Below are 13,813 nucleotides of genomic sequence, written 5' to 3' on the forward strand. Positions count from 1 at the left end.
ACTGTTGTTTTCTTCAATGCACATACATTTAAATTCTGTATTACTCACATTTCTTTAAAAGTTGCGTAATTCAACTCTGGTTTAATTTTCTTGCTTTCAAACTTCAATGTTCCTATCTTCTTGATGGAAAGAGAGACAGGGACAGAGAATATTCTCTCAAAGGACTATTATAAATTACCACAGAATATTCTTATCGAAAATAATTATTCCTCTCAAGTTATTTATCGAGATTATTTATTATAATACATGTTATTACGTATATTCTTGATAATACTCTCTGGAAAGATTTTGGTAACTGAAGAATATTCTCTGCAAGCACTATTATTAATAACTTCAGAATGAGAATATTCTCAAGTTATTCATAGTAGTAGTCCTACTAGAGAATATTCTCCTCCATGAGAATATTCTCTGAAAGATTATTCTCGAGAATTTTACATCTCTACTTGAATCACATGTTAGCACGGAATGTTGTGCATCTGTGTACGAATGAAAATCGTGGAATCATCCATATCCAATCCATAGTGGAAGGAGCAAAGCAACATATATTTATTTCATGAAAAGTTTTCTTTTACATATTTATTTTTTTTATAAATTGTTTATTTTATTATAATTGTATGTGTGATGAAAAATAAAGGATATTATATAGTTGAATTGGTCTTTCTTTTGGTATTCAATGGATATTTTGTCGGTTAAAATCAACAGAAATGAAGTTCTGAAAAATTAATGCACTTGGGGAAGTTTTGTGGTCAAAAGGTAATTTTTTCAAATACTAAGTTTTTATTAAAACTCTGGCCCTAATTGATACTTCGAAGTAATGAATTATAAGTATAAACTTGTCTATTCAAGTGCTCAAGTCTTTACTAATTCAGCCTCTTTTTCTATAACATTGAGCAAAAAATATAGCAACGTGGGTTAAATATATAACACATTGGTGTTAGTGTACGGTGCTGCTGGAAAACGATCTTACAGGGAAGATGGGTTTCGTAGGGCAGATCGCGATGACGTCATGAATCTCGGGGGTCAGGCTTTCTGCTTTAGAAGGTATTGACTGGAGCCGGTACAGACAGAAGATGAACATCGTCTGGATCAGATATCTCATCAAGAACATGCAGAGGTCTCTTGCCCGCGACAACCTGGACCCGTTGCTTCAGAGCAACATGTATTACATACTATTGAACGAGTGGTATCGCGTATCATTGGAGTACGACTCGGCAATGACGCTTCTAGAGAAAGTCCTTGTGCCGAGGATGTCCCTTCTCTAAAATAACTCATCACCACGAAAAAATTCTACCTGAGCCAACTGAGAACAAAGCAACTCAGCCAGTCTGAGTTGCAAGACCGGTGATGACTTTACTACTTCTCCGAGGAACAACCTTCGTTATCATGTATTGCCTCAGCCTCGAGGAGTGGCCTTACGGGAAAAATATCAAAACTTCACATTTAAACACGAAGAATTCCAAAAAAGGTTTCAGTTCAGAAATTAGAGTTCCTTCGCAGCATCTTTGCTTTTCAGTTGACTCGGACCATCTGACAAGCGCTTAACTTTTCAAAAGCGACTTAAAATCAAGCAGCCAATGAGACAGTGTTTTTCGAAATTAGTGATGCCATAAGTGCGTTCACAACACGACCCCCCCTCCCATCCAGGCTGAGATCTTCACAGGCGCCTGTCTAGGAAGCCCCTGCGAATCACGTTCGGGTTGTGACCCACAGGTTAAGAACCCCTGATCTATGCCAATGTCTAAAGGCCGGAACACACTACACTGACATGACGATTATCACATCATGCCAGAGATGTTGTGAATGCTGATTCGTGGAAATTCAGTGACATTCGTGAAATAAAGAATTCCTAGAAATCAGAAATCATGTCACATCAATGTAGTGAGTTTCGGATCTATTTAGCTTCAGGAAATTCTAATTGATTTTTCCTGAGACCCCTACCAGTTTACATATTTACTCTCAAAAATTTCAACATGATGTGTGTCAACACTGACTGACCTTATGAGTGATCACACTCACTTGCAGTGGCGTATGAGCCGGGGGTGTTCGAGCACCCTCAGAATTGATTCAGAAATCAACTTTCTATATAAAGCTCAAGAGCACCCACATGTCCAAAACAATTTTGATGTCTCTGCTCACTTGCTCTCTCATAGTTACTCACCTCTTCAATTGAAAGAGTGTGCCACTTAATTCGTCAATCACACGGTCAGGGCAGGCAAAATTTCCGTAAACCACTTTAGGGTGAGTACTCCAGTGCTTTCCAGTGAAATTTTGCAAGATTGTTTGCTTTGGGACCCATGTCTGCAATGGCATATTTACAGGGGGACTCTAGCCCAGGGTGGCTATAGTTCCCCTGGGCTAGGTTCAGAGGGGGGGGGGGCGGCAAATTTAGGGAATGAGTGGCCAAGGAAATTAGTAGAATTGAGCGACCAAAACATGGTTTGCATGCACATGAGTGAGAAAAAGAGTGACTTAGAACATGAGCAAGCACATGAATGGCCAAATGAGTGACAAAAACAGTGTGTAAGCATGTGAGTGAGCAGTAACTTAGATTTTATTGGCGCAAGAACCAATTAGGTCAAGCTGCAGCGGTAACTTAGAGGGCAAGCAAGCATATGGATGACCAAATGAGTGACCTAAAGCATGTGCAAGCATATGAACAGTGAAACGTGTGACTTTAGAGTGTATGCAAGCATGTAAGTGACCAGATGAGTGTGGGGAGGGTAAGCACAGAGTGGCGAATTCGAGGGAAAACATTTTTTTTTTGTCGCCCTCACTATCATTTCACCTCATAACATGCAATAATAGTCTAATCACACGATATGAATTTCTTTTTAAAGTCATGTTTTCCTAACAATCCATTATGGTTTTGGTAATTCAAGGGTGTATGTTGAAAATTTTAATTTTTTGCGAGTCAGAAACTTTACAGATTTATAAAAATGCACCATGAAATTCAGGTTTTTAACCAATCAGCAATGACGCTGACTTGCAAAATCGGATGCCAGTGAGCAGTGGCCACTTAATTAAATGATCTTCTGGATCAGTATTGCAGGTTACTTAACAGTCTCAATGGCAACGACAAAGATATTTAGCCTAACTTAATGCCTTGTATGGAAGTGCCCGAATAGTGCAGTAGTAAGATGCTCCTCTTCTATGAAATCTTTCTAGCTATGAAAGTTATCGTCAAGGTCCACGGGTTCAAATCTGGGTACAGAGAATCAGAAACAAGTTCTTTACCTAATGATCCTGAGGCCGACCATCGATAGATGGTTCCTTCATTTCCCACCCAACTCCACTGATTGGAAATTGTGGTATGGTGATATATGACCAGAGTTGATGTGCGGTAAAGTAGCTTTGCTGGATTTCGACAATTTTGAGATATCGCGCCTCCTTAAGACCCTGTTATTTTGGCAATGCATAGTCTAGATACCTCTGTAAAGCAGGTTTTTTTGTGAACATGGCGCCCCCCCCCCCCAACCTGTGAGATCAACTGTTAATGATCAAAGTTAGCTTTTGGTCAAAGTTTGATATAATAGGAGAGAAAGTAAATAGTTGATAAGGTTTTCACGGCCATCATTTGATGGAAATTGTTTGTTCGGGTTCGAAGATTGTCGTCCGTTTGAGTTAGTTCTCAACGTTTCCCCAACACTAGGGCTTGGCATCATCAGGAGAATTGATAAAACTGGATCAAAGTCAAGTTTTATCAATTTTCATCAGGAGAGAAAGTGTTTTTTTCTGCCCTCTTCCCTTCAGGGAAGGTACAGGAATATGTATACAGTAATACATCATATTGGTAAGACGCTCATCTACCACTGTAAAGGTAAGTGTCACAGTTCCAAGTTCAAAACCGAGGGAGGATATAGATAAGATATTTTTCCTAAAGAGCTTGAAGCGACCACACCGATAGATGTCGCCTTCATTTCCAATTCATCTCATTAATGGCAGTAAACTGCAATATAGTTATATGGCCAGAGTTAGTTGGTGTTTGGTAAAGTCTGAGTATAAGTAATAGAAAAAGCCAAAGTATTTTTCTTCCTAATTTTTTAAGTATTATTCTTGGGGGAAAAGCGTTATCATCAGAACAAAATCATCTTGGAAAAAAAAGTGGTACACTTGCAGATGGTTTACATCTCATACACATGTACATCTGTACACATGATGCACATCTCATACACATTCCTCTATGGAATTTCTAACAAATCGACACATGCCGGAATGCGTGTTCTGATTGTATATGTGTGGCTCTAACATTTTTATGTTGTCTAGTTGCGCTTGTTTCCTGTTTGTGCTGCCATCTGTCTTCCATTTCCTGACAAGTGTTTTGCACCGTGGTGGTCATATTGCAGATTAGTGAAAACGGCTTAAAGGGATTCTTATATACACAGCAGTTCATTTATGTGATCTGAAACAGTGGCACTGGTCATATAAGTGATCTGTAAATGTGCAGCAGAACACTTTTAAGTTACCTGACAATTGTAGCGGGCCACTTAAGTACTCTGAATCTGTACTATAGGTCAATTGGGTGATGTGGAACTGCACCGCAGGCAGGGGGTATGCAGGGGCATTGGAAGTATTTCGAACCTGTGAGTGCTAGTCTCAAGCTTTATGTAACAATTTTGATTTCAGAGGGACCTTACACCCATGCCACAAATTCCTGAATTCCTGTAGAAGCACCCACAACACCCCCGGCTCCGATGCCACTGAGTGCAGGTCACTTAAATGATCTGGAAATGTACCGCTTTGTTCACTATTACAAAATCAGGTTTGAGGTCGCCAGCCCCATGATGACTTTGAGGGCCGCATTTAGCCCGTAGCCATGGGTTGAACATGTACGATTTACATCAAAAATACTCAACCTTTAAGAAAGTGAACTTTGAGGGGCAAATGCAAGATTATCTTCCCGTAAAAAAAGTCACGCCACAGAGAGCAACAGGCCCACAAATGGTACAAATATTCAATCATTACACTTCACTCCTGAAATGTAGATGGCAGCACTGAAAAATCAGAAACAACACTATATACACACTCTGACTGTTAGGCACACACATACACAATTTCGGCAAAACTCATTCAGTAATAAATTGCCCATGGCGATAGACCCGAGTTAAGCTTGGTCTGAAAAATTTTGTTAAAAAACATGCAGCAGGCTACTTGGTAAAGTAATTTGGAGCACCACTGCAGATGCTTATGTGATATGTAAATGTGCAGCGGGGCACTTGAGTGATCCAAAACTGTGGCGAGGGCTAATTAGGTGGTTTGGAACTGTAACACAGTTCACTTGAGTGATTTGGAATTGTAAGCAATCCAAAATAGTGCCGTATGCCACTTAAGTGACCTGGAACATACCCAAGCCACCTGAGTAATCTCAAACTGTGCCAAGGGTCACTTAGGTGATCAGTAAATGCGCTGTGGGTTACGCAAGTGCTCTGGACGTCAGCTATGGATAACTATAGTGATCTGTGCACACGCTGCAGGTCACTTAAGTGATCTAGCAATGTGTGCAATGGGTCACTTAATTAATCTAGAAGTGTGCCACTGGTCATTTTAAGTGCTTGCGCTTCACAAGTCACTTAAGTGATCTGTAAATGTGGCGCGGATCACTTAAATGTTCTTGAACAGAGCAGAAAATCACTGAAGTTATCTGTAAATATGCAATAAATCACTTAAGTAATCTAAGAATGTGCCATGTAAATTCCTCAAAATTGTGCTCAAGATTGCGGGCCACATCAGATGAATTTGACAGCCATGGGCTGAGCATGTGTGATGTACATAAATAGTCAAAGGATGAAAACGTAATAAAAGGAAGGAAAAAGTTTAATACACACAAAATCAAGATATTAAAAAGAAAGAAGAAAAATGAAACACTAATGTATGCAGTCTCATTTTTAAACAAGAAAAAGAAACCAAATAATTTAGAAGTCCAGTCGCTAATACAACAGAGAGAAAGCTGTTTTTTTTTTTTTTTTTTTTTTTTTAAAGAAAATGCTAGTTTTCCCCCTTCTTGCAAACGTAGGAGAAACATTTTCTTTTTTCCTTTGAAAAAAAAGGAAAGAAATAACTGAATAAGACTTTCTTCTCCCAAACACTTGGCTCTTCCCTTATAAGTAAGACGTTGGATCCTTAGGACATTCGTCATCCCCAGCTAGAGAGACATCTTCTGCGACTTCTAATAGCAAAGCGTTCTTTTCTTGCTCATCAGATATTTGCTTTTGTAGTTCCTCCTGGAAATAGTTCAAAACCAGTTAAAAATATCTTTATTTTTTCTTACAATTTAAGATATTTAACTCTTTAAAGCCAGAGACAGCCCAGATAGGGAGTATGGGCAGCATGTTTTGGATAAGTGAAGGGTGAGGAAAAAAAAGAAAGATCTCGTTAAAGAAACGCAAACCTGAACAACAAGTCCTAGTTGGATAGAAGGGTGAGGAGAAAAAAGTAGTAAAAACTTGGACAAGTCTACTTTGAGAAACAAAAACTGGCTGTGAGAGAGCTAACTGGAGAGCAAATTTCAAAAAACAGACACAAATGTGCCATAGAACTAACATGTCTAAATTCCCCAGCATGACCAAACTCAACAAAGACTTATATCCCTTGCGGGAGGAGCCTGGGCCAAGTCTGCTTTTTCAGACGCCTATATACAGGGTGCATAGCAAACAAGGAGTATGGTACTTTAACTGGCAAATCGTTCATCCTAGAGGTATACTTCAAATTAGAAAACGTTTCCAAATAACGTGTAGTGCTCAGAAACATAGAATTATTTTGCATCCATCCAGAGAGACCGGGCAATAACTTTCTAATTGAATTTTGGAGACTACCGTATACACTCGTGTATAAGCCGATTCCCCCCCCCCCCCACTTCAGCACCACCAAAACCGCAATAAATTGAAAACCCGTGTATAAGCCGACCCAAAAAAATCTGCGCATTTCAGAGAAAAAAAAATTCAATATATTTTCATGCAAAATGAATAGCTTATGGAAATTTAGAATAGAAAATGATTCAAACTTTTTAATCTGTTTTTTCTAAGTCTCCAAGCTCATGGTAATCCATCAGATCATCATATAGGGCGTGGCATCTTTGTTTTTATCTTCATCTGGGCTGCCATCGCCGTTGTCACTTTCAAAGAGGATATCATCTTCAGTTCCGTTCAGCGCATTGCTGATGCAACACTTTTTGAAAAATCAGATGGTAATATCGGTGGAAACAGAATTCCACCCCTCATGTACCCATTGGCACACTAGGCCAATGTCAAGTTTCTTCAAGTCACTACTTTTTGTAGTTTCTTTATCATCAGAACACTGATCCATTCGATCCATAAATTCCTTAAATAGTCTTTGAGAGGCTTGTTGATGCTCACATCTAAAGGCTGTATAATCAACATTAGCCCAATTGGTATTGTTACTGTCCACTTTTATTGTATCATCGAGAACATAACATGTTGAATCAGCGTTATCTTCAGGTCTGTCTAGTCACAAAAAATTCTCTCGCGCAGTCCCCGCACTTGGCGACCGTTGGCCACAGTCTTTGGTGAGCCACCGCACACTCCCCCCCCAGTAGCGAACTTACGGTTCGAAACGGTCCGGGAAATGGACAGTTCGTCCGGAACGTGTTTTTCTTGTCTGAGGAACGGGAGGCGTAGGTAAGGTAATTCTTGTTGGTGACGGACTGGAATCGTTCACGTCTGAAGCCAGGAAGGCGGGTTTCAGTCTGTCCAGAGAAACTGTTCTTTTTTTTCCACGGATGTCGAATGTCTTTTCACGTCGTTGAATCACTTGAAATGGTCCGTCATATGGAGCTTGAAGCGGCTTTCGCACTCCATCGTGCCGAATGAATACGTGTGAGCAGTCTTTCAAATGAGGGTGGACGAAAATACTTTGTGGTGCATGACAAGATGTTGGTCGCGGTCGTAATTTTGTAAAATGTTCTTTGATAGTCTCAATAAGTTCTTTTGATGATGTTTCCCTCGGAGTGGGATCGAATATTTCTCCTGGAAGTCTGAGACTAGTGCCGTATACCAATTCCGCGGTGGTAGCTTTCAGATCTTCTTTGAAGACGCTACGGAAACCGAGTAATATAGTGGGCAAAGCAGTACACCAGTGTTCTGTGTTATAGGCTTTGATGGCAGCTTTGAGGGGTCTGTGTAGCTCCTCTACGAGGCCATTTGCTTGCGGGTGATATGGTGAGGACCGTATTCGTTGAATTCCTAGTACTCTTGCCAGTGCTAGGAAGAGGGAGCTCTCGAATTGACGGCCTTGATCGGTTGTGATTTTGGATGGCACCCCAAAGCGAGATATCCATGTTGCGTAGAATGTGCGAGCTACAGTCTCGGCGCTGATGTCTGGAATCGGGACCGCCTCCGGCCAACGTGTGAACCTGTCGATCATAGTTAGACAATAGGCATTGCCACCAGAAGGAGGAAGAGGACCAATGATATCAAGATGGATGTGATCAAATCGCTCAGTTTGGTCAGGAAATAAACCTAATGGGGTTTTCGTGTGTCGTGTTATTTTGGACTTTTGACAAGGTATACATTGTCTGGACCAGTTATTACAATCTTTATTTAATGAAGACCAAATGAAGCGAGTCCGAATCAATTTAGTTGTAGCTTTAATTCCTGGATGGGAAATATTATGAATGGTCTCGAAAACCTGCTTACGAAACTGTTCTGGTATGTATGGTCTAGGTGTGCCAGTGGAGAGATCACAAAATAGTGAAGTATTTGAGTCTGGCAAAGTCACTTTTTTGAGCTGTAATCCTCGTGGATTTTGTAAAAGATCAGTTAAAGTTTGGTCGCGTTCTTGTGCTTTTGAAATTTCGTTATAGTCAATAGGATTGGGCATTGAAATTGATGTTATGCGGGAAAGTGCATCTGCGGGTATGTTTTCGCTACCTTTTATATAGTGTATGTCAGTAGTGAATTGGGCAATAAAATCTAATTGCCTGCATTGACGAGGGGAAGCCTTGTCTAATTTTTGCTTGAAGGCATATGTTAGTGGTCTATGGTCCGTGAGTAAAGAAAAGTCTCTAGCTTCTAACATATGCCGAAACTGCTTTATAGAAGCATATGCAGCCAGCAATTCACGGTCGTACGCGCTGTAGTTGCATTCCGCGGGAGATAATTTCCTAGAAAAAAATGCAAGAGGCTGAAGCTCGTTGTCAACCACCTGAAACAGTGCGCCGCCAATGGCAAAATCGGATGCATCTACCTGAAGTACGAGTTTGGCATCGGGTTTTGGATGTGCTAAAAGGGTTGCGTTGGACAATAGTGTTTTGGAATTTTGAAATTCCTTATTTGCTATGTCAGTCCAAGCAATTTCTCTGTTGTCGTTTTTTTTTGACCCTTTCAAATAATTATTCAGTGTAGTTTGTGTATGTGCTGCGTGTGGTAAAAATCTACGAAAAAAATTGAGTAGTCCAAGGAAACGTCGTAGTTCTTTAATTGTTCTTGGTCTTGGATAATTGAGAATCGGCTCAACTTTTTCTGGCAAGGGTTTGGTGCCTTGTTTGGAAATGGAGTGGCCTAAGAATGATATCTCCGCAACACCGAAGACACATTTGGAAACATTAATTGTGAGGCCATAGTTATTGAGCCGTTGCAAAACAGTGCGTAAGTGAACCTTATGTTCAATTTCACTGTCACTGAAAATCAAAATGTCATCTAAATAGACATAACAAAATTTCAGATCACCAAGAATCTCATTCATAAATCGTTGGAAAGATTGGGCAGCATTACACAAGCCAAAATTCAGGTAAGGAAATTCAAATAAGCCGAAAGGTGTGCAAACAGCTGTTTTCGGAATGTGGTCGGAATGAACAGGAATGTGAAAATACGCGCGCACAATGTCAAGTTTTGAAAAACAACTTTTACCGTGTAATGCATTTGAAAAGTCCTGAATGTGAGGAATGGGGTACCTATCTGGGACCGTGCAGGCATTGAGTTTGCGGTAGTCACCCACTGGACGAATACTGCCTGAACTTTTTGATACGACATGTAATGGTGATGACCAGGGCGATTTAGAAGGCCTACATATTCCTTGATTCATCATAAATTGGAATTCCTCCTTAACAGCATCATAGAGCTTGGGATTTAATCGCCTGGGTTTGCTATGTATAGGCGGGCCGGTGGTTTCGATGTAATGTACAGTGTTATGCTGAACAGGCTTCACTTTGTGCGACACTTTTGTCAGTTCAGGAAATTCTGCCAAGATTTTGTGATATTCCGAAGTTTCGGATATTACCTTAATGGAATAGTTTTCAGAGTTATATTCAATTTTTCCAATTTGCGAAAGTTTCGTGACACTGTCCATTAATCTGCGGTGTTTGAGATCAATTAAAAGTCCAAAGTTGAGAAGAAAATCCGCGCCTATGATCGGTATTGGTACGCTTGTAATGAGAAACTTCCACTCAAAACAACGTCTTAATCCAAAGTCAACATTGAGAACTTTGGTGCCGTAAGTGTGTATCTTAGAGTTATTGGCAGCAAACAATTCAAATGAATCAGGAACTATTTTTGTGTAATGTTTTGTGAGTGGAATGCAAGAGACGTCAGATCCTGAATCAATTAAAAATCTCAAATGGGATCTTTTATCAAATACATAAAGGCGACAAGTTTTCACGGCCATCGGTGTTGACGTCGCCGATATATTATAGTCGACGGCCGTGTTTAGTTTCCCTGTTCCTTGGTTTGAAAAGAGCACGGTTGTTGACATCTGAAGGCGTTGTTGCCGAATCTAGCATGGTAATAGCAATAGCCGGTTGTTTGTGATGAGGGAGTGAAACAACGATAAGGCGATCTGAACCTCCGTCTCGTATAGTTTGTTTCTCTCTCTCTAGACAAGCGGTCGAGTTTTTTGCTAAGAGAAGCTATCTCCGCTCTCATGGCACTCATTTCTGTCAGAGGGGAGGGATTATCGGGTTCAACGTTGTTGACATGTAGCTGCGGGGTCCCTGTGCGTTCCGCTCTCCCCATGGCATAGATGCTGTTGTTGTATGTGTCTTTACTAACTTCTATTATTTTGTCGGCCATTTTCGCTAATGTCTCTAAGCTCTCTGAGCTAACTGATAGGATGGCCTGTGTTTCTGACGGCATACGTTGGAACCATAGAGTTTTTAGAAAATCGTCGCTTACAGATTTGCCGGCTAAATCTCTCATTTCCCTTAATAGGTGTGAAGGTTTTTTGTCCCCCAACTGTAGTTCGGACAACAACTTGCGTACTTGACAAGTGTTAGAATCAGAGAATTCTTCGATTATCCGTTGTTTAAGAGTCTCATACTTGTTTGTTTCGGGTGGGTTCAATAAAATATCTGAAACGGAAGCGAGCGTTTCTGGATCTATAACCGCAATCACGTTATTGTATTTGGTAGCGTCGTTAGTTATGGCGGATATTGAAAAACAACTTTCCACTTGAATGAACCATAACTTTATATTTTGCCGCCATATGGGCGGGAGTTTCAAGGCAACGCGACAAATTTGTAAGTTTTCTGGTGATGGGTCAGGTGGCGAAGGGTTAGGAGAGTTATCGTTAGGCATTTTTGGATACAGACTTTTATGCGAATCTAGTTATATAATTGCGAAAATAAAAATAAGAACATTTGTTATCCTGACCAAACAAAATAGAGCGATCACAAAAAGGTCCTACCCTGATCTTAATGGCATCGGCGGTGCTGCACACATTGGGCTTCGGCTGAGTAGATTCGTCATCTTTATGTCATCAGAAGGTTGCTTCGGTCTAGGTCACCACTGTTACTGTCCACTTTTATTGTATCATCGAGAACATAACATGTTGAATCAGCGTTATCTTCAGGTCTGTCTAGTCACAAAAAATTCTCTCGCGCTGTCCCCGCACTTGGCGACCGTTGGCCACAGTCTTTGGTGAGCCGCCGCAGTATCAAAGCCAATGATGTTTTCGATTTCTTTGCCTCGGCTTTGACATTATCAGTTCTGTGGGGTTTGAACATATCCCATACCAATAATGCCGGTTTCTCGAACACTGCTACAAAAACTACTACTGACTGCGGGGGTCGATATTTTCTCATCAAAAACTGACCAGAGTATAAGCCGACCCCCCCCCCCCAACTTGGGTAACAAATTTTTCCAAAAAAAAAAACCCGGCTTATACATGAGTATATACAGTATGTAAAAAGTTTTTACTTTAATAACTATACAACCCCCTTGCAATATGAATGACATATTTGAGTACTACACACGTTATTTGGAAACGTTTTCTAATTGGAAGTATGTATCTAAGATCAACGGTGCGCTATTAAAATGCCATACCCCCCGTTTGCTGTGCACCCTGTATATACCTACCCAGTGATTTATTCAAATGATAAAACTATCTGAAGATGAAAAAACAATCTTTTAGAACGAGCAATTAATAACAAACCAAAAATTCTAACTAACTAACCTTTAATGTGGGTGTGTCTACAATTTTGACTTTCTGCCAGCAATTTCAGACGCGAGAGAATTAGTGAAAAAATAAAAAAGTTTTAACACTATTCATTTTATATCAGTTTCGCTTCATTGTTAGAAAAAATTATGTAAAACCTCCGGACTGTTTTTTTTACGTTTAATCGTCTTGACATCCAAATAATCCTGTGTTCCCCCCCCCCCCCCAGAATAGCCCAGTACCACAAGGGGGAAGGGCAAATGGCACCAGGTCAAGAAACACTGTTCCAACAGATCCCACAGCAGAATGTTTTTGCATTGTTCTGCAATAGGCTTTCAGGTTCTGAAAATATTCTATGGTAAAAATTCTCAGTGTAACAAAGTTTTTCCCTCACAGAAGACCTCTTATTCCCTTATATTTTCTTAAAATCAACCTGAGATTGTTTTATGACATATGTCACGGTTTTCGGTACATTCTACTTTGGGGGGCTATGAACGCTATGTGCTTATATGGTCAATGATTAGGATTGTTATTGTAGTATTTTCAATATTTAACTTAAAAAGCTGCGAGAGGGACTTTGAGTTACCAATTTTAACGTATTTCAATATTTGGGATTCTATTGTAAAAATACAAATTTATTATAGTCATGGATGTAGAAAAAAAGGAAAAAGAAAAAAAATATATATATAGCAACAAAGTGACAACAAAGAACTAACCTGAGACATCGGAGTGAGTTTTGTTGGAATATCATCGAGCGATATTTCTTTTTCGGCAGTGACTGCACTTGCTGATGATGTTGCCTAATTATAAGGAGGGAGGAAAAAAAGAAGCGGTTAGCCATAGTTTTATTAAATTTATTTTTAATTGAATTAAAAGAACGAAAATGGCATTTTTATCAACCATGAGAGAATATTTTTAAATGTTTGATATTTTGTTACGTACACTATATTTCCCAAAATCTGTCTTTTCTGGAGTTAAATCATTTTCTCGATTTTATAAAAAAAAAAAACCTGGGAAAATTTTTCTTAAATTTCAGTCACGTGAACCCCATGCTTGTGCTCACAATTTACTGTGAAAATTTAGTAACGAGTGCATTTAGAGGACACACACAAAAGAAAATTCAATTTTCATCGCATGTTTTTTGCCTATAACATGCAGAGTTAACCAATTTTTATGAAATTTACAGAAAATCTCTTTGGCACTATACATACACTCGCTTCCTAAAGTTAAGCATGCGATGGCTTATATAACGACACCACTTTAACCTTGCTAGTTAGTGGAACACAAACGCATGGTACTCGAGCATACAGTCCCTTCACATGGAGCTGTCAGCACTCAGTACCAGCAGATAGTGTCTTACAAGTGATATTGCAACCTTGGAAGTAACAGTTGTGGAGGTCGCTCGTCGATTCCGCTTAGCTACTATAGCACA

The 13,813-nt window shown here is 39.8% G+C and overlaps 1 protein-coding gene across 5 annotated transcripts in view; it reads right to left on the bottom strand.

The window, feature by feature from the left end:
- Positions 1 to 5,794: 5,794 nt before the first annotated feature.
- LOC149070417 (uncharacterized) overlaps positions 5,795 to 13,813 on the bottom strand; it is a 117,672-nt gene continuing 109,653 nt past the window's right edge. For all 5 annotated transcript variants that reach the window (XM_089250146.1, XM_089250145.1, XM_089250147.1 and 2 more), the window contains 2 exons: positions 13,098 to 13,181; positions 5,795 to 6,218 (listed from right to left, as the gene is read on the bottom strand). In XM_089250146.1, coding sequence (XP_089106272.1) covers positions 6,096 to 6,218; positions 13,098 to 13,181 — 207 coding nt within the window. In that variant the 3' untranslated portion in view covers positions 5,795 to 6,095. The remainder of the gene's footprint in view (positions 6,219 to 13,097; positions 13,182 to 13,813) is intronic.

This window comes from Pholcus phalangioides, unplaced genomic scaffold, assembly GCF_987345545.1.
Source record: "Pholcus phalangioides strain wild (caught in Gottingen) unplaced genomic scaffold, Ppha-v1.0 ptg000022l_1, whole genome shotgun sequence".
NCBI classification, from domain to species: domain Eukaryota; kingdom Metazoa; phylum Arthropoda; class Arachnida; order Araneae; family Pholcidae; genus Pholcus; species Pholcus phalangioides.